The following is a 23084-nucleotide window of genomic DNA, read 5'->3' on the forward strand; positions in this document are numbered from 1 at the left end:
TACGGCTAATTAAAGCTAAGCCTTTATAGACCACACCTACTGCCCAAATGGACAGAAAACTGAATTGGAGATGTTTCAAAATGCATCTCTTGTCTCCTGGACAACCTTCAAGGCAGCGGCAATACTATAGCGATAATCAAAACATCAGAGAAATGCACCCCTTTCCTTCCTGGTTTATGCAAATAGTCCGTAATAAAAGCATGCTCACTCAGGGGCCTCAGGTAGAGGCAGGCAGGGGAAGGTCACATTGTGGGGAAAATTATTCTCTTCACGGCATGGTAATGAAAGCTTTTTTTATCGAGCGGAGCCAGTTAGGTTCTTGTCCCCAGCTCTCTGCTGCACTGCTGGTCTGGACGCTACTTGTGTTTATTTACTCTGTCCACAGCAGGATGGCACATACCTGTGGGATGGCCATGACAAAGTGAACTTGTAACTAATTGCATCTAGGGGTGTGGCAGTGCCCGCGATGAACTCTGAGGGTTATATTTGCATTAAGAATATCAGCTACTTGAATTACTGTAATTGAAGTTGCGCACATATGTGCACACACACAAGGCATTAGAAGCATGCAGCATACCAGTCAAGCAGTCTCCTTCAGTAAGCATGTTTTAACATCACTGAAGCGGTTTTATGACTCTTCCCCCTACCAGCTGCTGGTGAGTTGGGGGGATCGAGCCTCACACATGATGAAGAGCACCTCCCTGCTCGGAGTGGGAAGGGGAGAAGTGGGTTTTCCATTTCAGCGGTAGTGTGCTGCAGCTGTGAATGATTTGTCAGGTAGTGGGTCCACTATTTCAAAGGACCTGAATATATTGATCCAGTCCTCAATGAGCTGACACCTCATGTATCGTCTGAACTTGCCTCTTCTGGAAAGGCTATTCCAAGAAGGACCTGGGAGGGGGAAAGAATCCTACTGTAAGGTAGAAAGGAATGCTACCAGTTCAGCTCTGTTGAGGCGGTTTAAAAAAGGCTGGGCAAATAACATTTTTTTTTTTTTGACAAAATACATTGAGCCAAAGGTTTGCTTATCAGCTTTTTCCAAACGATTTACAGCTGTATTACATGGTCTTGATTGGCAGGTGCAGTTTGCTCCGTTGTCATACAATCCATTAAATTTCCTTTACCTGATATGGATAAAAACAGATCTATTTGTGTCCCTGAAACTGTTGGAAGCTTTGCAGAAGAAGAGTTTTTGCTGGGATTTTATTTCAAGGCCAAGAATTACCTTTGATACAGAAGCTTTGGTGAAGGTACTGGGTTTTTGCAGCCATATTCTTTGGATCTGTACGTTTCAACCATATAAACACTGTAAGATTTGCGAGACTGATCATTTTCATTAATGGCTGCATAAAGCAATTTTATTTTCTTGAAGCAGGTGGCACCTTTTGATGACTCATTTCCGATGCAGAATTGGGATCTTTTTCTTGGGCTCGAAGCCTTATTTAACGGGTGACGGTATGCCAAACACGTCTCCCACATCAGAGTAACCATATGTTTGTGCGCAGCCATTAATCTTAGACTGGATGTTGACTGTTCCTGTTCTGCCCTGTCCTACCCACGTTATTGTCCCCTGACTCTCACTTCCTGTTGTAATAACGGCGACTGACCACCACACAGATGGCTGTCAGCCAGGCGAGGGCAGCAGAAGGGCCCTGTCGACCCTCACACTCACACCAGCAATTGCGAGCACACACACTGTCTTACATGCAATGACAAATGCCAACACACACAAAGCTGAGGGCATCAGAGTCACAGTCAATGACAAATAGCAGCCAAAGACAACAAGACCCAGTGTGGCGTTCCTGAGGGGCTCTTTGAGATCTCTCACAGGGTGACCCAGTTTCATGACGTACCCCCTTATCCCCTATATGCTAGCATACCCTATACCATATTCACCCTAGCATTATTTTATAAGGTTCAGTCATCAGTTATCTCAATTATGTGAATGTTAGCTCCCAGGTCAAGTCATTCTTCTGCTCAGTAAAACCTCTGCAGCCTGGGCTGGTCAGAATCACTCTTTTCTCCTCTTTTCTTCCTCTCAACGTCCGACCTCATCAGCTAACACGCAGTTTCTCCTATACTCCCCTCAGTCGCAGCTAACACCACTCACCCCAGAGATAAAAACACAACTTAAATTTATTTCTCAGTTCTTAATTCAGTCTTTTTTCTGCTTTTACAGCAAATAGCTTAACTGCATTGCAGCAGTGCTAGTATGGGGCATTAATATTAATGTCTGCCCATTTCACCCAGCGTGGCAGGGGAGCCTGTCAATCTAGACTTATTTTGGAGGGGCTCCTTACGCCAGCGAACACCTGCCCCAGCGCTCAAGCGCCTGATTCGGACGCTAGAAGGCGCCACTGTGCCCTTGTATTAAAGCCGGTGTGCGTTCATTGGCTGGTTTTTCCATAGATGGTGGATATTTCCAGCCAATCCAGATGTGCGAATGTTCTGCCAGTAGGAGTGAGAAAATTGGTAAGAACGGGGGCTTCATGTGGGACAGTTTTGCCCTTGATTCTGGTGGGAACTTGTGGTTTAAAAAAATGCAGCGTGTCCTTATGTAGCTGATTCTTCACCAAGGCTAAACGAGTGTTGTTTTGAACCACTGGGAACAAGTTTTGCGTTGCAGCTTCAGGCGATAACCTTATGTGGCAAAATCTTTTCTTGAATGATTTGCTGGTTTAAGCCTCAACTCCTACCCAGCAGGTGGGCCACGGATGAAATTCCTCAGAAGTCCCCTATGAGATGTAAAATCTACAGTATGTAAGCAAATACGTCTTTGTAACAAAGGGGACACGTTATGAATGTGAGATTAGGCAGAATGGGTGCGGTTGCTATCACATTTAAGCAGTGCTCCTCTGCATTAAGTGGTTGAAGATGGCTGCAAGCAATGCAGGTGTGTGTGTGTGTGTGTGTGTGTGTGTGTGTGTGTGTGTGTGTGTGTGAGGGTCTGTGCAATGAGAGGGAGAGAGAGAGAGAGTGAGCAAAAGAGCAAGAGAGACTGGGATCAGTGTGCTGCGTTGTTCATCACTGCAGCAGTACGCCAGCCCTGAATCTCTGTCCGTACAGAGGTGCTGACTGCCTGCCCCGTGCCTCTCTGCTTTCCTCAAGAGGGTGTGCTGATGATGCTCTCTTTCATTATTCCAGTGGGAGGGAGGCGAGTTATAGGTTTAGCAAAAAAACACCCGCAGAGAGCCAGCCATCCTGTTCCCATTTAGACCAAAAGCTTGCTAGATTATCGTTTTATTTCGAACAGTTGAGCATTTTCACTGACCAGAGTCGACCGTGGCCTTTCCTGCCCTGTGCCCAAACCCACTGCCTCATTTTACTGTTTGAGATCCTGCTTATCTTAAGCACTCCAGTGCACGCTGGTCAGTTGTATCAAAGAGCCAGAGCCGAACTGGCAGTTTCTTTTTTGTCGCATTTTAAAGATATGCCCTGCATGCGTATTCAGGGTTAAACAAGGTCAGAAGTGTTCCCCCCAGCACTGCTGCTGCTGCCTTAATGGTGACTGAAGGTACACTGTGTACCTATCTACAGAGAAGATACAAGAAGAGTTCAGGGATGTGCTTTTCTAAATGTTGTTTTATATTGCTTTGTATGTGAACAAAGTGAGTTGATGCACTGTTTGCACATTAAAAGCGGGAATGTGTCTCATTTGAGCGTTTAGTATTTCTCTCTTCTGTATGCCCATGGGCTAGAGCAGGAACGAAGTTAGGGTCAAGAACAGAGAGATAATGAATGAGGTGAAATACATATTTAAGTAAAACTGCCATACTGTGAAACCTGCTTTGTTTAATTGGAAGAAGGCCACTAAGACATTTAATTACAACACTGTTAATTACAACTTTTTAAGTAAAATCTACATATTTTGACTTCAGCGTAGATTTCCATTCTCTGACTTTAATGTTCTCCTGCCTTTGTAGTTAATAAACAATGGAAATGTGTATGTGCCATTCTGTCTTTCTTTAATGACACTGTCGGCCTTTCTTTTCTTTCTTTCTTTTTTTTCATCCCTACTCTGACACTGTGACTCCTCTCATACAGTTGCCTTTGCAGCCACATGTCTATGTGGCACACATCCTCTAAATGACCTTCAGTGACACTGAACCGGTTCTTGTCGACACACGGGACCACTTCTGTTTAACAGCTCTGTTTAAACAATAGATGTTTCTCCCTTCCCACCTCGTCGGTTTCTTCCCCAGGAGGAGACCTGAGTGAATGCAGCTAAATCTTGATTACCAAGTTGCCTTCCAATGATATGCGCTTTTGCGCATCATCAAGGGAAAAGTGACCGCCCTTTTTAAATCAAGAGTCTATAGGGGGGACGGACACTCTCAGATAAGACGCAGCACTTGCACTGCTCAAAGCTTGATGTAAATAACAATGTGCTTGGTAAAGCAACTCCTCCCTAAGTTGATTTAGTATTCTTGTCGCCATGTGTGAAAATGGGATATGCCCTGCTGCAAAAAGAAAAGCTGTGTATTGGAGTGTGCTGTGTATAAGTCGCACAGTCGCTGTGACGTGTACGGCACAGTGACTGAGAGTCATAGATAGGTTTTTGATTACATCAGAAAATTTATACCAAAATAACTTGATTGTCCTGACTTTTTGAAGGATTTTTTGTCTTCTCATGCACCAAAGCCCAGAATCTAGCAAAGCACTGACTTCTCTCCCTCCCTTGTCTTCCTCCTCCTCCTCCTCCTCCTCTGTGCAGTGCCATGCGTGTGCTGTTATCCAAACTGCCGAGGCCTTGGATCGTAGACGAGAAGAAGGACGACGGTTATACTGCACTGCACCTGGCCGCCCTCAACAACCACGTGGAGGTGGCCGAGCTTTTGGTGCACCAGGTAGCAACATTTGAATGCATGCTTAATCACTTAACCTGGCAGCTATTTCTGTAATACATACTTTATAACAGCATGTCTCCAGAGGCACCATTATCACTTTAAAAGAGCAGCAGAAGCATGCTCCCTGTGTATCTACCTAGCAGATGTTGGGGAGTGTTTGACGCCAATGCTGTAGTTCCATGAAAATTTCAGAAAGTAGATTTGAATCTTGAATCTATCCTGCCTCCGTAGACCGCTGAAATGCAGTCTACGGCATGGGGATTTCTGTTTTGTCAGACCCTTGTGAGACGTGTGAATGAAAAACGCATTTAAACAGTCATCTGTGTAAAGCATAATACAAAAAATTTACATTTCACAATTATCCCAAAGCACTGAAGCAACCTGCACTCTTAGCTTTACCTGCCTACAGACCATTAAAGCAGCTTTCACTGCACTCCCCTGCAGCCTGCAAGCTGTAGACCAGTTGAAGCTCCTATACATGCCTCTTTTTTTCTTTTTTTTATTGAATCCATACACTTCGCTGTTCCTCCAGGAGTATTCTTTAGTGCTGCTGGGCCATCATATCCTCCTCCTCCTGCAATCATAAGTTCATGCTCTTTTTTTTTTTTTTCTCTTTTCCTCACCGAGATTGCAGGTTTAGCTCCCTGAAGACTAACTCGCACACGGGTTTACAGCAAAAGTCACCTGATCAAGCAGGAACTGGGTTAATGAGGATATGGTGCAAGGCAGTAACATTGCTGCAACATTCCAGTGCATGAGTGTTCGCAGTGCAAGCTACCTTTCAGCAGGGACAGCTTTTTCCTCCCCAAGTTCCTGCATTGGGCTTGTTCGCAGTGATGGCTCAGCTTTCTATTCAAAAACTGCACCACAGTACAAGGTGCACTGCAGTTTCCCAGCCAGCAAGCCAGCCAGTCAGCCAGTCTTATTACTTTGGGATTTCACACGCTGCCTGATCACAATACTTATCTTCCCTCCACATCTCCTCAGCTGAGGTGTTTGCAATTGGAAATGACAATCACATGCAGCGTTATTGTAGGATGCCTTTTTTTTTTTTTCCCTCTCCCCCCACCAGCTTCCCGGGTGATACTTTGTTGGTCGGCAGGGCTAAAGGAAACAACGTTCTGTCGCGGCAAATAAAAATGTTGTTGCTCAAGTTGTTCAAGTGCAAAGGAATTAAATATAAAATATTTTCTTTTTTCCTGTTTTTATTTCTCTTATTTCATTACTTGTCTATCATCTCTGTGTGCACAACATGTTTGTTGCCCTTGTGTATATTAAGCTTTTTTGCTTCCCTCTTGTTCCCACCACCCAGGGCAACGCCAGCTTAGACATTCAGAATGTCAACCAGCAGACTGCATTACACTTGGCAGTGGAGCGCCAGCACACCCAGATAGTTCGGGTTAGTGGTTCCTCTTTTTCTCATTTGTTCTCCCTCTCTTTCTTGCCTTACTTAGTGAGCATTGTGTCTTTAGTCATCTCTCAGTCGGTCTTTTTACACTGTGCACAAAGGGGAGTAGAAAAACATTGGTGCAGCTCCACATTTAATTTATTCGGTTGGATGTCCTGCAGTTGAACAAAGTCCTGCTTCAGAGGGGAGGGAAAAAGGCTCTCTAAGGCTGGTTAGAGTGTGTTAGCGTAGCATCGGATTGAGATTGCCACGTTGCCACCTTGTGGACTGACAAAAAAATGCACTCTATAATTGGGTAGCACAATGCTGAAGCAGTTCATTGTGAGCAGCCGGCAACCTTATAAATCAGGATGTGGCATTTGCATTGTAGCATTAAATTAAAGTTGTTTCACGGCGGCTGCGAGTTTCCCTCCGCTGTCGGCTTGTGCAACTCTTTTTTTTATGTGTTTCTCTTTAACAGTTGCTGGTGCGGGCAGAGGCCAAGCTCGACGTGCAGGACAAGGATGGGGACACGCCGCTTCACGAGGCACTGCGTCACCACACGCTGTCCCAATTGCGGCAGCTCCAAGATATGCAAGATGTCAGCAAAGTGGAGCCCTGGGAACCTTCCAAGAACACGGTACATGTGCATCTATTATTAACCTCGCTGTTCATCCTATATCACATTTTATGTGTGTCAGGGATTCTTAAGGAGGTGGCCATACATAAAAATAAAACAAATGTTTGTTTCTGTGTATCTGTGTTTACTGATATACAACTTTAGGTTTTTAGAATTTTTTACTGTAGCTCAGTAATAATGAACAATGCTGGTATACTGCAGTAAAGGCTGACTTAGTAATTTTAGGAATGCCATCTTATTATATGATTCTGTTCTGATGTTCTGATTCATTTAGACATTCCCAAATATATTAAGCCAGGAAGGCAGTGCACAGTAATATGGCTCGTTAACAAGTTTGGTCACCAGCCACTGTTTTTCTGCTACTAGTGACTCTGTAACATATGCAGCTTACACTATGCTGCCAAAAGCATTCGCTCGTCTGGCTTCACACGCATATGAACTTAAGTGGCATCCCATTCTTAATCCACATATGATGTCTGCCCACCCTTTGCAGCTGTAACAGTTTAGGAGTTTAGGGTTGTGTTTATGGGAATTTTTGACCATTATTCCAGAAGCACATTTGTAAGGTCAGATACGGGACGGGAAGGCCTGACTCACAGTCTCCGCTCTAATTCACCCCAAAGGTATTCTATCGGCTTGTGGTCAGGACTCTGTGCAGGCTAGTCAAGTGCGTCCACACCAAACTCGTTGATTCATATCTTTATGGACCTTGCTTTGTGTATCGGTGTGTGGTCATGTTGGAACAGAAGGGGGCATCCCTAAACTGTTCCCACAAAGTTGGGAACATGTAATTGTCCAAAATATCTTGGTATGCTGAAGCATTAAGAGTTCCTTTCCCTGGAACTAAGGGGCCAAGCCCAACTCCTGAAAAACAGCTCCACACAATAATCCTCCAGAAATACACGACCTACCACTTTATGGCTGAGTTTCTGTCATTCCCAGTCACTTTTACTTTGTTATAGATCCACTACCACTGACTGGAATATTTAGCAGTGAGAACATTTTACAAGTAGATTTGTTGAACAGGTGGCATGCTATCACGGTCCCATGGTGGGATGGGATTTACTGAGCTGTTGAGAATGACCCATTCTGTCACAAATGTTTGTTGAAGCAGTCTGCATGCCTAGGTGCTTGATTTTATACACCTGTGACTAGTGCTGGGCGATATGACGATATATATATATATATCGTGTGGACGATAGAAAAGTGTCTATTGTGCCATTTGTCTTCTATCATTTCTATCGTTTCTAACCTAATTTTATAAATTATTACATAAAATATATCATTAACCCTTTAAAACTGGTCGGAGCGGGCACGCTCTGTTTTGCCTAACTATTTTTAAATCCCTGTAGAACTGGAACCACGTAAGCTAGCGCAATAATTTTTTTGCATATGAAACCGGAGGAGTTGTACTTACATCTTATCCCATCAGCTTGTCCTAGGTCACGGTTTCCTTCCACATATGGCTTTGCAAAAACTGCATAAAAAGCACTTGCAGCAACAAAAACATAATATTCCAGAAACACGCTTTGCCGATCCAATCAGCTGTTCATAATACTTCCTATGTTCGAATATAGGTCAGCGCGAACTATCGCATGTCCGCCATTACCTGCCCGAAACCAGAAGTGACGTCATTTCCGCGGAAAATGTAATTTTTTACCTTCAGGGCCTTATAAGTCTATGCTGGTGTTTTTAAAAGTTATGTTTGACTTTATGCTTTTCTGTATCGTTTCTGGGATGCTTAGAACTAAAATTACACTGTTGGAAATAGTTTATTTTGATGCAGATGCTGTTTCTTTGCAGCAAGTTGGGAAAAGAAAAACTATAGCCAGCCGAAGATACAGCAGTCTTTCACACAAGGCCCTTATGAGAAAACGTCCCAGCGCCATAAACAAATCACAGGAGCCATCTCGCATTACATTTGTAAAGGCATGGCCCCTGTTTATGTAGTTGAGAAGGACAGCTTTCGTGACCTCGTCAAAGTCCTTCATCCGAGGTACGTAAGCACTTCAGTAAAGTCGAGTTGCCTCGCTTATATGACGCATGCCGGGCCAAAGTAGAGAAGGATGTTTGCAGTGTCGTGCATTATGCCTTGACGACTGACCTACGGACGAGCAGAGATACGCAGCCTTACATGAGCATAACCATCCATTTCATTAACAAAGACTGCACCCTCTGCGCTCGCTGTTTACAGACTGCGTACTTTCCAGATGACCACAGGTCAGGTGGTATATCGTGATATATATCGTTATCGTGATATAAAATAATTCATATCATGATAAATATTTTTTCCATATCACCCAGCACTACCTGTGACTACAGAAGTGATTGGAACACCTAAATTCAATGATTTGGATGGACGAGTGAATACGTCTGGCATTATAGTGTAGTTCTCCATATTTTCCTCTTTCCTTTCAGGTGACTGAGTGTAGATTCTTGTTATAGCTTTTAGCATTTGCATTCTTGGAAAACTTGGAAGTTGTCCCAGTGCTCTTCAGGACCTGTATACACACCTTAAATAACATCAGCACGTGGGCCACTCTCCAATATGTGAAAAATGAAAGCGCTCCACAGTCTCCATCACCAGCATCACTGGATAACTGCACCAGCCCATCATCTGCTCAGCAGCCAACAGTCAGCTGGCTTGCTGCTCCCTTTTACCCATCCTGAACGAGTCTGTCCCTCTGTAGAGGCCAAAAGGGCCATGTCAGGCCTCAACTGTCTCCGTGTTAACACCACATCACTAAGCCCTATGGGGAGAAGTTTAATGCATGGCTTCTGTGACAGATTTTCCATACCTGTCACCTTCTGTCTCCCTTCCACTCCATTTTCTTCTCTTTCTCCACCTCCTCTCTTCTGTCCCGCTTCCTGTCCTCTCTGGTTCCCCCCCGCGGATGAGCGGAACCGACAGACAGCAGGCCTAATTGAGATGTGTGCAGTTGGGTCACTCTCCCATGGCTCTCCCCTCCCATCAAAACGAGAATTGAATTAGCCGGCCCGATGGCTCCATCAGCATGAGATGTAAAAGCTACTGGTTGGAGACAATCAGACATGGAAGTTCTAAATTGCAGGAGAGACTTTGAATTGGGGTAGACTGAGTGTGGCGATGAGCTATGGGAGGAGACAGATGTTACAGTTAATGGGATTTTGGGTTCGGGGTTAGAAGAATATATTTTCTGACAGTCATCTTAAGATGTCTTTCTGATCGTGTTATTCAAAGTGACCCCGTATGTATTTTAACATGAGTTTAATTCTGAAGACATTGATAAAATAAAAAACTGCACTCCTAACTACATTACTGGTTCAAGTTCCACTGTGTGTGAGGTAGAGGCACATCACAGACCTCCCCTCTCTCCAGGTTCAACTTTAAAATAATCTGTCATGTCAAAAAAAAAACCTGGTACATCTCTAACTTTATGTGTTTTCCTGCTTCTTTCTTGTTCTCTGCAGTTAATCATGGGCTTGGGCACCCAGGGGGCAGAGAAGAAGAGCGCAGCATCCATCGCCTGCTTCCTGGCAGCTAATGGAGCAGACTTGACCATTCGTAACAAAAAGGGCCAGTCCCCTCTAGACCTGTGTCCGGACCCCAGCCTCTGCAAGGCTTTGGCCAAATGCCACAAAGAAAAGAGCAGGTAAACGTTCTCATCTGACATTTTGCCGAATTGGATGTGAAGATCGATGCCACTCATGACTAAACAGTGAATATGAAGCTGGAGCCAGGAGGTGCCGGGCCGAGCTCAGCATAAAAAAGCAAGCGTGGACAATCTGTATAAAAGCTTAGGTGAAACAGTTTCACAGAACATTATGTGCCAGGCTGTTCCTTGGCTAGCTGCTTCATGGAGTCTCAGGAATTCAACACACAACCAACCTTAAAGCTGGAATGTTAGCATGCTTATGATGCCTTTTCGTCCATCAACAAGATTACACAAAAATTACCAAACTGAATATCATGAGACTGAGCAGACGTGTGGAGCATAGGGGACAGGAAAAAACTTGAAATTCTGGTGCTTTCATTGAGTTTTTTTAAAACCTCAGATGCAATCATTTTTTATAAACTGTGGAGAGAGGGGGAAAAAAATCAAATGCATATTTAGCAAAAAGAATAAACTATTTCCAATAGCACAATCGGAGTTCTAAGTATCCCAGGAACTTGTAATTAGAAAGGCACAGAGTCAGACATCTCCTTTCAATAGCACCCGAGGAGCTGTGATAGGCCTCGGAGGAGGGGAAAACACTACAATTCCCGGGAAGATGACATCAGTTGCTGAACATAAAAACATGTCAAAATACATGCTGACAACGTGATGACGTATATTCCAATGTAGGAAGTGCTGTGAACAGCTGATCAGATCCGTAGCGCGTCTGTGTCTGGGCTATAATGTTTTTGTTGTTGTATGCGCTTTTTACATGATATCTGTAAACCCATTAGTGAAAGGAAGCAGCGGTCTGGGACACATTGAATGGCATTAATTCTAGGTACGCACTAAAGGGTTAAAGATATAAAGGAAGAGATAACATTTTGGTACAGTCATGTTCTATTTTGTTCTTTTTATTTCATTTCCTCATCTTTCGTTTTCTCCGGCCTCTCGCTTGTAATCGTTGCTCTCTCTCGATCACACACTCTCTTCTGTTCCAGCGGCCAGGTGGGCACCCGCAGCCCGTCTCTGAACAGCAACATCGAGTCACTGGAGGAGTGTATGGTGTGTTCGGACATGAAGAGAGACACTCTTTTTGGGCCCTGCGGACACATCGCCACCTGCTCCCTCTGCTCGCCTCGTGTCAAGAAGTGTCTCATCTGCAAAGAACAAGTGCAGTCGAGAACTAAGGTATCAAGAAGCACAGCCGCTACTTGACACAGACAGGAGTGAGGATTATTTAATTTTTTTAATTCTTGTGTTTGTCCGTCCACAGATCGAGGAGTGTGTAGTCTGCTCCGATAAAAAGGCAGCGGTGTTATTCCAGCCCTGTGGTCACATGTGCGCTTGTGAGAGTAAGTTAACTTCACCTTTCAGCATCATTTTGCCTCTTTTGGCTTCTGTGTGAGTATTAAAGCGAATATAGATTTTTTTTTTTTCTTGCACTGATGATCTTCTTCATCTTTCCTCCAGACTGTGCCAGCCTCATGAAGAAGTGCGTACAGTGCCGGGCTGTGGTGGAACGCCGCACCCCCTTCGTACTTTGCTGTGGAGGGAAAGGTATGGAGGATGATGCCGCTGATGATGATGATGATGATGATGATGATGACCTTAGTGAGTGAATTTTCCACACGTTTCCTTTTAATCCACCCCCTTTCTTCAAAGATTTTTCTTTTTTCTCATTTCTTTACTTTTTCCAAATAATCTGCTTTACTTTTATCTTTTGCTTTGTTGCTGCTTAGCTTTTGCAGTTTGTTTATGTTTGCGTCATTCTATCTCAAATCATCATGGTCGTTCTGCTCGAGCATCCCTGAATCGCCTAAAAATTTTATGGTCCAAAGTCTGGACATATATAATGATTGCTGGGAAATTTTTGCTTCATATATCAAATACGTTTTAAGATATATTACAAATGAAAATCTCACCACCATTTCTTACCATAAAAATTATATATACAATAAAATGTGTAATTTGCATCATGAAATGTTCAGAATTTTTCAGCATAAAATATGGCAAAAAAAGATTAAAGCTGTCCTACAAATTTCCATGTTTGTGCACACTTTAAGAAAAATATTGATAGTGCAGAAATAATACAATACAATGTACCTGCATGTCGTGTTAATGCAAAACCACACATGCAAAAAATTAAGAAAAGTGTTGTTGTCATTCAGTTTTCTTGCACGAGTCAGCAAATATGATGTACTGTAGCACAAAAACAAACAAACAAACAAACGATCCAAAATCATCATCATATATATCCAGAGTTCAATCAAGGCACATTAAGGCAAATCAGAGGTGGCTGAGCAGAAAAAGTTATAAATATGTTATGATTTGAGGTGGAATGATCATCACTGTCATGTTTTCTTTGTATTTTTTCATCCATAGAGACGCATTTAAAAAATATATATAAATAAATAAAATTGTTACGCTTGCTTTCCAAACTGAATTCTACATCTAAATCTGTCATAATGTAATCATTAGAACCATTTGGCTCGCACCATTTGTAGTAGCCTCCACTTAGAGTTTAGCTCGAGTGGACGGCAGCCTCACTGCCATGTCTGAAATCAGCACACAGATCTTCAGAGCAGAGAAGATTTAGTTTCAAATCCCAATCTTTTAATGTAGAACCCTAGAAGCCATCTCCAGATTGACTTTTACTGAATAACGTAATAATGTCAGAGCACACAGATAACCTTATTAATGTTCCTGTGGCCTCCAAAAGTTTGACTAATCACATTCACATAGAATGGATGAACTCATTTGTAAGCGTATCGCAGAAATGACCTGCAGCTCCTCCTATGATGCATGCATATAATACCCACATGAATCCACATTATAAGATCTCCCCCATTTCTGAAAATAAATCTGGAGCAGTTATGAAACTGTGCGGTGTTTTCGAAAACATTTTTCCAGCTGCAAAAGAGCCAGTTTCAATTTATTTTACCTAAAATATTGTGATGACAAGATGCACAAGTTCTTTTATTTTTGGTTGCATTCACGATTCATCTTTCTGTTCTGACAGCGGTGCATATCACTAGTGATTTCTTCTGTTTTTGTTTTCATTTGAGTTTAACAGTGGCACTGTAGCAAGTACGCAACTTTCATGTTTACACACATACATCTTAATTTTTTTTAATTTCTCCATTTGTCAGCAAATCGTACTTACCAGACGTGCAAAAGTGAATGCAGACCCAAGCAGTGACACATACACTCATGCAAGGGGCAGCATTGAATGCTTTTATTTTCCCCCTTTCCCCAGTAACCCTGCTTGTTGCTTCCTGTTTTAAAAGCAAATCTAGTGTGCAAAATATACCTGGCACTTGAAGCATTTTGACGCCATTCTTCTTTAATTTGGTGCATGGGTTTCATGTTGTACCTCTAACCCAGGCTATAGTCACCTGTTAGCAAAAAAAGGGGAAAAAACACGTGCGACTTTAAGCAACCAGTAGAAGAAACTCTGTTTCCCGTTCTTTCCCTGATCACTGTTTCCAACTTGCTAGTTTTGCTTCTCAGATTCTTTCTCTGAACCTCTCATAGAGGCTATAGTGAGTAGTCTTGGTCATCAGGCCAGCTGCTGAGCTGGTGAGGGCAGCTCCTGCTATAACAATGTGACTGGTTATTCCCAGCAGGGAGCTCTAACAGTATGGCAGGGGGATCCCAGGATCTTCTCCAGCCCAACAATCTGGCACTAAGTTGGTGTAAGTATACCTCCATGATCCCCTCCCTTATGAGAGCCTTGTTTATAGAGAACCTCCAGCAAACCTACACCCCCCACCCGAAGGTGCTGCCCTGGCCCCTCTCCCCCTCCCCTTAACCCCCTTTCCTCCGTTTCTCTTTCAGTGTGATGATATATATACGTACAATGCACATCCCAGGAGTCACACTGGTGCTCGCCGTGTTGTGGCAGATGTTTGGACAGCGAGAATAAGTCTCAGGAGGGCATCAGTCCAGAAAATTTGTGTCGAGCACTTAAATAATCCGTTCAGGAAGTTTCACACACGTTTCATTATATACGAGCGAGCAAGCGAGCGCTGCATGATCATTTGTCCCGTGCCAGTTTATATTCCAGATAATTGCAAAGTGTGCTTTTCAGAAATCAAATGTAAAAGCAAGTTAGCGCGGACTGCCAGAGCCCGAGCTCGTTTGCCAACAGTAAACTTCAGCGCGCATGTGTTTGTGATCCTTCTCCATTTTCCAAAACCCATGTTTTAAAACGTACTCGAGCACCCGGCTCGTTTCAGAGCGGTAATGTTGTTGTGGCTGCACTCACTTTTATTGGCAATATAGTTTGTAGTTTAAGAGGTCAAATCTGAGGTATTGCCACTGGTGCTAATCTTTTGGCTGATAAGTGCAGTTTGTTTTATTCTCACCATCTGTTTGCATCTTTTTTTTTTTTTTTAATGTCCAAACAGCCAGCGGAAACATCCCAGCCCTGCAGAGAGACAAGGCGAACACCAACGTCAACGCTGACGTGCAGAAGCTACAACAACAGCTCCAAGACATCAAGGAACAGGTAAGGTCACTAACCAGGTGTGGCTCGTGAACTAAAGCGGAAGAATAAAATGCAGTTGAACTGCAAAACAATAACCATTGCTGTAAAATTCTTAGGGATCAAATGCACGCCGGCACCATAAAGTTATTGTGCAGGGCTCGGCTCGGTAGTAATACTGACATGTTAAATGTCGAAAGGGTTTTACTATGACTGTTGTTTACTTGTGTGCAGACCATGTGTCCGGTGTGCCTGGACCGGCTGAAGAACATGATCTTCATGTGCGGCCACGGAACCTGCCAGCTGTGCGGGGATCGAATGAGCGAGTGTCCCATCTGCCGCAAGGCCATCGAACGCCGCATACTCCTCTACTAGACCCGCCGACGAACTCTCTTTGCTTCTCTTAAAGCCCACGCTGAACACGCTCGCCACGCGGCAACCACACCTGCTGCTGCTGCTGCCTCCATCCTCACAGCCACCCGCGTCAGCCAGGCACATCTAATTCTGTCCCACAAACGCTTTCTCAGTGGGTCGATTGCGTTCAGGTGGAATTCCTGTTACAAAACAAGGAAAATCGATGAATTGACTGAAGTTAATTGTGCTGTCCTGTCGCCGTCAGTGCAGCCAGAAAGAAAGACGCCTGTTTCAGAGACTTCATCCTTTTCCCTCCCACCCCCCCATCTCCCTTTTTTGTGTTGTTTCCATTTATTCTCTCAACATTTCAAACAGTTTTCCCGTCTCGAGTCTAAAGTTCAGAATCAGAGTTTTGGATGTGATCACTTTGGGGGGTATCAGCTGAGTGAGAAGCGTGGAGGCGACGAAGGCGGCCTGTTACCGTTTGATATAAAGTTCTCATTCATCTGTTTGCAGTCCAGTGCCCACTGCAGGCAGATTTTATTGTATTTGTAAACCTTTATTCAAGTGTATTTGTATTGGAAGCTCCTTCGTTTATCACGACAGTATGGCAGTATGGTTGCAGCTTTGGCAATTGCAACGCTCTGCTCACTGACTGTCCCTGCTCTTACAAAAACCAAATGTTGGCAGTTTTTGCACTAGAAAAGCAGGGTTTAAGTACTCCGCCCCCCCCCTACGCTGACTCCAGGGGGAACCCTTGGAGCTCAGTGACAAAACGCAGATATAGTAGTGTAACTGCCAGGTAGCGTGCTACACCCCGTACTTTGTTTACTGAGCTGAGTAACGACAGCAGTGTTGCGACACCCTATCGGCTGCAGATTTAAGAACTGCCGTGTAGGGATTCAAGACAAACACAACAACTCTTTTGACTTCTGTCCACTGACACCCCCCCACCTCTCTTGTTGTAATTGTTTGTTCCACACACAAACCCACATGAGGCAAACATTTCTGTAACAGGAGAATCTTGTCGCAAGTTAGTGTTAAAGTGTTTTGAGACTTGTTGGTATTGTCTAACAAACAAAAAATATATGTATATATAAATATATACAGTTTACTGAATTGTTAATTTATCGGTGATGACATCGTGCCATTTGCTTCCAAAAAACAAAACAAAACTTGTGAACGAACGTTGGGGGGGTAAGGTGCTCTTTGTGTTACTATTTTTTAATTTAAGCGTATTTCCTTTTCTCAAAGTCTACCTAGTACAATCTATTACAACACTAAGATGAAAATATAGAGTAAATTATTTTGTATCGCTGCCCAAACAATAGGACTTGTAGGTGTCACTGCCTTCCTACGATGTAGCCTCAAAGTCTCTCAAACATTCTGCTCCAATCTTTGTGTTTTTTCCCCATTTTTTTGACAGTAGCTTTCTAGAAATCATCAGTAGAAGCTTTTTATTTTTTTGTGGCAGTTTTAAGGCAAACCTGTTCGTTTGTAAAACAAAACAAAACAAAAAAAACCTTTTTTGTCATAAAGTGTCTGTTTTTTGTGTTGTTATTTGAGAGGAAAGATAAACTTGCCTTACCTCTTTTAAAAAGCAGTTGCCCGTGCGGCGACTCAGCAAAGCGACTAACTAACTGCTTGGGAATTTGCAACCACGTGCAAGCTAAATTTTTTTGCCTTTTAAGCAACTTTAGTACAGTTTTGTTTCTTTCCTGGTCACGACTCTATAAGCTAGAAGCACTAATACGCTTTATGGTAGTATTTTTTGTTATGGTTGTGTTTGAACAAAAAGCCCATTTGTTCTTTATTTTCAGTACCTGTAACTGTCCTTGTTAGACCTGTAGACGGTAGTATTTTCTTTGGCATGAATGTTTGACATATGCAGTACGACCTGTGTCAATAAAAGAAAACGTTCAGTCTGTATTGCTAATAAGTGCTTTTAAAAAAAAAAACAACAAAAACAACCATATAGCTGAAATAAAGGCCTCCGTGAACCAAGAGACATTAAAGTCTCTGTTTGTTTTTAGATTCTCCTGAAATTTTAATGAGCTTTTCTTATGTTTGTTTTTGTTTTAAAGTTGAGCTCACATGTTAGGGTCTTATAGGCGAGAAAATTAGCATTTTGTTGCTTTTCTCCTGCTGTGCAGTGTCTGCCCTCGCAGAGGAGACGGGTGGCCCAGAAGGGAGGCGAGAGGTAATTGAAAATGCTAACACCTCATAATGACTCAGCACCAGCGTGTGATAGGTCAGCTATGCTAATCAGAAAGAGACAGAAAAGTGCAAGAGTGGGGTGCGGCGCGGTGGGTTTAGGGAGTTTAGAGTGATGCATCTTCTCCGCTGAGCAGTGCGACAGCAGGGCATCTCCTGAGCAGTGAGAAATTATGACCAAAGGCCATTTATGTTCTAGCTCATTGACTAGTCCATTCATAACCTGGACGTCTTTGAGCTTGTCTCACATGCAGCAGCAGTATACAGCTGCTCAGAGCGAGACATCCATCATGCTGTCACCCTCTCACTCAGTGAACACTGTACAGGAGGCTCTGACAACTTTTTCATACCATCTTGGACTTTTTGCACGAGGCCCTTACAGATGCTGTAAAGTCTCCTGGCAAATCTGTGATGCTTGGTTATTTATATGCAAGCACTAGTCTTTAAAACAGTAGAAGACCATATGGTTGACCAGCTACATTGTTATACAGAGTCGCTAGCCTAAATCTAATTTAAACTACGTGTCAGTGGGATAAAAGTGACATACTTTCTTTTATGGATGGATAAAAGTGGTGTTGTTGACACAAATCTGTGGAGGCTTGTTTCCACCACTGGGAGTGGATATCTACGAGTCAAAATTTTTACCTACTAACTCAAACTTCTGATAAAATAACTTCAGTGGCGGGAATGTGCTTCCATAAAGTCGTTTCTGGTTAAAAAGGCTAAAGCTGGAAATTTCCTAGCAGTAGCAGGTCATAGGCTTGACTACCAGTACACATTTACACACACACAGAGGGCAACAAGTTACTTATTTTTCTGAGACTAGTAAGAAACTGAACTGTTTGACTGATCTCAGCCTCATCTGGGGTCAGCTGTGAAGCCGTACCTTATTGCCCAACGATGTTGCAGACGTCATTGCTTCTCTGGAAATGTCTTTCACAAGAGTCACTTTGGTTTGGGATATTCAACCATGACATGTGAGTGTAATGTTCGCCTCATAAAGCCATAAACCATTTGAATACCATTACAAAACTGGCTGGTGGAGCCAGACTACTCTGTGTCCATCACTCTTGACTGACTGCAGACCCCGCTGCCATGCTGACTGACAGTCGGGGTGCTGGAGACGCTGCTATCTCTCGCCTTGCCGCTGCCTGATCCTGGGGAGCATCCCTGACCACCTCACCCACCAGTTTCAGCTGCTTGAAGACTCCAGTGTTTGCTGACGAGGCTGCGGGGGCCTGTTACTCCCACACCAGGGGGTCAGCTAATCCACTCGCTGCCCCGCGGAGTGTGAGTGATGGTGGCCCAGCACGGGCAGGCTTGAGTGAGCAGCAGATAGATATGAAACAAACCCCCGGAGAGCGGAGCGGGGTGACCACGATCAGGAAAATGACTGCTACCCCGCTTCGAGCCTCTGCTGTGATCACTGAGAAGGGTCAGTGACATCCATCTGTCGGAGGACTGAGCGTGCCGCAGGGGGGAGGAAGGTGTATGGCTCCCCACCCCCTCAGGCTTCGCCCTTGGCACTGGCTCTGAAGTTATGACCCGACAGACAGAAATAAATGCACTCCACACACATCTAACGTGGAGTGAAGTTCCTCACAGGGCTTGCACATGCAGAGCTCAGAGCACATCACAAGGTGGCAGTACACCCAGCGACTAAACACTACTGGTCTCTGCTGTCATGAAGGGCCTTGTATTTGTGGCAGCAACACAGTCTGTTTTGGTTTTAGACACCATTTTTCCTCATCCTGCAGCTCCAAAACGACCGCACCAGTTTAAATTTACGACTGCATGCAGAACATGACGAGCTGTGATCCCACAGGTCCTCTGCTAACTGAGCAAAAACGTACCCCTGGACCCAGAGGTAACACGCAATGAAAACAAGTTTACTTATTGCACATGAAATGCATTTTTTCTGACTTATCTGTATCGACTGGTGAGTTTTGTTTAGTTTTTTAAAAAGAAGGTAAACTTGGTGTGGGTTTAGACCTCGAGCCATTTCTTAGTGTAAACAGCATTGGAGAACTTCAGACTTCAAAAGCTTAACGTTTTCTGAGCTTCAGAAATCAATTGCTCCATGACTCCAGTCGGGCCACACAGAAAGACGGTGAAAATGCTTTCATCCATCTTGCTGTGGCCCGGTTGGGCTTTTCCTGCCATGTTGGAAGCATTGATCTCTGACTGTCTGAAGGTCCTCTCTCTCTCTTTCTCTCTCATGTCATGCAGTTCAGAAGTCTGGCTGAATTTATTGTCTCAGTTTATGGTCGGGCTGAGCAAAGTGCAATCTGGTTGTCTGGACAAACTCTTCGAGGACCAGAGAAGAAGGGAGGGACGTGACAAAGGGGGCCTGGATTTGTACATTGCTGCATTTTGGGATCACTTTTTTTTTTTTTTTTTTTTTTTTTTTTTTTTTTTTTTTTAAGGAATTTAACGCAGTAAATTGTTGACAGACATGAGCAGTTTTATTTTTAACCACTGGCACAATAAAGATAAAATGTCTTCATGTTTGTCAGTTTATAGTTGTTGTTAAAGAAATTAATTAAAGTCATTTGAATGGCGCGACGTATGATATAATCCTTCACGTGTTATCATGTGTTTATATGGTGGCGGTGGTGGTGGTGGGTGTACCTGCAAGCTCCACCTTAGACAGTAAAGCCATAAACTCAGTTATCCTCTACCTCAGATCCTTCTTCAAAACATATAGGCCCCCGACTTGCTGATTGCTTTATTGATATCGATCTGGGCAAAGTGTCGAACCACTTGTTCATCTCCGTCAGAAGCGGTTAATCGGTATTTATGCAATGGGAGGAGATGGGGGAGGTTGACACAAACAACGTCTGAATGAGACCGAGTCCTGTGGGTGTAAGGGCATAAGGGAGCAGGAGGCTCAGTGCCAGGTTATCAGGTACTCTGTATTAACGCAGAATAACTGAAACACGTGTCCACAGTGAGCCGTCACAAATACATCCATAAAAATAACCAGGCGAGCTTTAAAACGCCAATCAATAATCCATGCAGTGGACCGCACAGACATGTAGTTTACTGAAAATGTCAAATCTCTATGACAGAACATGGAAAATAATAAATGTAGTGAACAAAATGCAACAATCTATAGAAATATCATCATAAAACGACTGCTGTCAGGACATAATCACTTAAGAAATGAAGCTTTACGACCCTTTTAAGCAACACAAGTCAATACAAGTGAGCTCAATATAATCCAGTATACTAAAAATGAAATGACATATAGCCGTAATAGCAGTCGCTGTAAATGATAACAGTAGATTACAGGGAACAAGTCAATAGTAGCTTTTCATTTAAATGTTATTGGGCTCTCCAATTTGCTTCCCTCTGTCTTTCACACCTTTCCTTTCTTAACCTTTAACTGTAAGTAATCATGAGCAACTGTATTCAAATGGTTTGCCACCGAGGGATTATTCATGCCCATTCCTAATCTTAATTTGATGTAACATTAGAGAATTTGCCTATACTAGCACAAGCGTGGAAAAGTATGCTGCTATATCACATCCTTATGTGAATTAATTACAGTTTATTAGGCGTGGAGGTGCTGCACATTCACAGCTGCAAGCTGAGCACTCAGAACGACATAAATACTGATTAATGGCAGTTGACATTGCATCAGCTGCAAATGCTTTGTCCAGGCGTTGCATATCATCGCAGTAACATTTGATGCCTTGCTACCTGAAAAATATTAATGCGAGGCTTTAAACTCTGTAAAAATTTAGCAAACAACCTGCGGCTTTTGACCTATTGGTCGTAGCCCACTCTTGTGCCGTCCTTATCATCGCAGCACGATTGGAAACTGGAGCCGTCGAGCCACATTTACAGTGCAAATGTTATCGTTCCAGTGACACTTTAAACAGTCTTTATCAATATATAGTCATTCAAGGTTTATGAGCTTTGATAAAATGCCACTAGCGAGCAGGGTCATTACGCTGTGTAGCTACAAGGTGTCATTTCAGATTACAATTATTATTTTTTTTTTCTGCAGAACATCTGGAACGAGCTGATGATCAAGAGTTTAAGATAAATACTCGGTGGGTCTAGAGAGCAAAAGATATTGATTTCCCCCCCTCAGGAAGAGCGGCGTGAGGGCAAACTACGGTGTGAGTTTGGCAGAACCTTATCGGCCTATTATCTTTAAAACAGTGGGTTATCATAATTGCTTACTTAATAATTCTATAAAGCCGTGGCGCTGCAACCTTTGCCTGGGCACTAAACTGTCAAGTGCTCAGATTGAAAAGATTCATGATGAGGTTAGAAAAGCTGCAAAGATTAACAGGCCTAGAATTTCAAATCAAGTAAAAATGGGTCAAAGTACATCCAGAATTTGTGATTACATTGATTTACTAAGGCACACGCACGGCTAAACCTTTCAAAGAGGCATTATGTTCACATTTTAAGCTACTTCAATTAATCATTAAACACTACAAGTATCAAATCAGGGCAGCTAGTAACCAGCTCCAACACTGTGGGTGTCTTTAGATGTGATTAGTTTCACGGCATTACAAGCGCGCTGAACAATGGGGTAGCCGTACTTCATCAACAAGCGCAGATCTCAACACACTGTGAACCCTCAGCTAAGCAAACAAGGCGGCGTTGGTGTCGCTGTCCTCCCGCACGCTGCCAGGTGAGGCTTGGGGATGGTGAGGTGGTGGGGGGAGATCAGCATTCAAAGCCACAGTTTCTAATCATTGTAAAACCAAATAGAGACAACAAAGAAACTCCTCAGAAGCCAGACTTTACTGAATTCCCCCAACTGATGCCCCTTTTTTTTTCTTTCTTACGTTCTCTTTTCATTACTGGAAAACAGGGGCTTCTATTGAGACAGCAAATGCTACAATGTACATCTGACAGGTGCTCGCTTCTGCCGAGCAGGCAGTAACCTTGGAGGGAGTAGACAGGAATGTAGCAGCCCTATCTGAGCTCAGAGGGAAATGCTGACTGCAAAGACCTTTTTTTTTTTTTTTGTTGTTGTTCTGAGAGAAAAATCAATATTCCAGAGTCCATCACATGGCCAGGCAATTTGGTGCTTTTTTTCTCTCTCTCTCTCCAGGTGGCTTCCAACTATGTGAAACAAGCTCAGAGTGACCCCTGGAAAAATAGTTAATGGCTAACTTCTTTATCTTTGTTTTACAGCCAAGGGTTGTACCTCCAAATCAATACGTGATACACAAATATCTCAGGGCTCCGTGTTCTGGACGGGGAGCGATGACGAGGGCCTGAGAGTTAGCCAGCTTTACACCACCTGCCAGAGGAGAATGATCTGATGTGGAAGGCCAGAAGCTTCTGGTAGAGTCAGCGTGAAAAGCATGTGGTCAGACTGTGTTAGTCAGATTCAAACTATGCATTGCTGCTTTTAAATCGGTGTTAATACTGGTCTTTTAATGAAGGGAGATATCTGCAGCTTGAAGCTGAATGTCGCGTCAGATAAAAAAAGCTCAGTTAAGAAACAGACGGTTGATTTTACACATTAGTTAAACTGGATTGGATG

The 23084-nt window shown here is 43.4% G+C and overlaps 1 protein-coding gene across 6 annotated transcripts in view; it reads left to right on the forward strand.

Annotated features, from left to right (window-relative positions):
- The window catches only part of mib1 (MIB E3 ubiquitin protein ligase 1), a 64673-nt gene extending 47315 nt beyond the window's left edge, over positions 1 to 17358 (forward strand). Inside the window, exons 13-22 of one of the 6 annotated variants that reach the window (XM_084913616.1) lie at positions 4715 to 4847; positions 6160 to 6246; positions 6716 to 6874; positions 10325 to 10506; positions 11511 to 11700; positions 11786 to 11864; positions 11983 to 12123; positions 14136 to 14207; positions 14922 to 15022; positions 15233 to 17358. In XM_084913616.1, the coding sequence (XP_084769742.1) occupies positions 4715 to 4847; positions 6160 to 6246; positions 6716 to 6874; positions 10325 to 10506; positions 11511 to 11700; positions 11786 to 11864; positions 11983 to 12123; positions 14136 to 14207; positions 14922 to 15022; positions 15233 to 15373 (1285 nt within the window). In that variant the 3' untranslated portion in view covers positions 15374 to 17358. The remainder of the gene's footprint in view (positions 1 to 4714; positions 4848 to 6159; positions 6247 to 6715; positions 6875 to 10324; positions 10507 to 11510; positions 11701 to 11785; positions 11865 to 11982; positions 12124 to 14135; positions 14208 to 14921; positions 15023 to 15232) is intronic. The other 5 variants (XM_084913617.1, XM_084913618.1, XM_084913620.1 and 2 more) reach the window with 5 other exon arrangements.
- The last annotated feature ends 5726 nt before the right edge of the window (positions 17359 to 23084 follow it).

This window comes from Perissodus microlepis, chromosome 18 (genome assembly GCF_051167445.1).
Source record: "Perissodus microlepis isolate ML-2025 ecotype Zambia chromosome 18, ASM5116744v1, whole genome shotgun sequence".
Classification (NCBI taxonomy): domain Eukaryota; kingdom Metazoa; phylum Chordata; class Actinopteri; order Cichliformes; family Cichlidae; genus Perissodus; species Perissodus microlepis.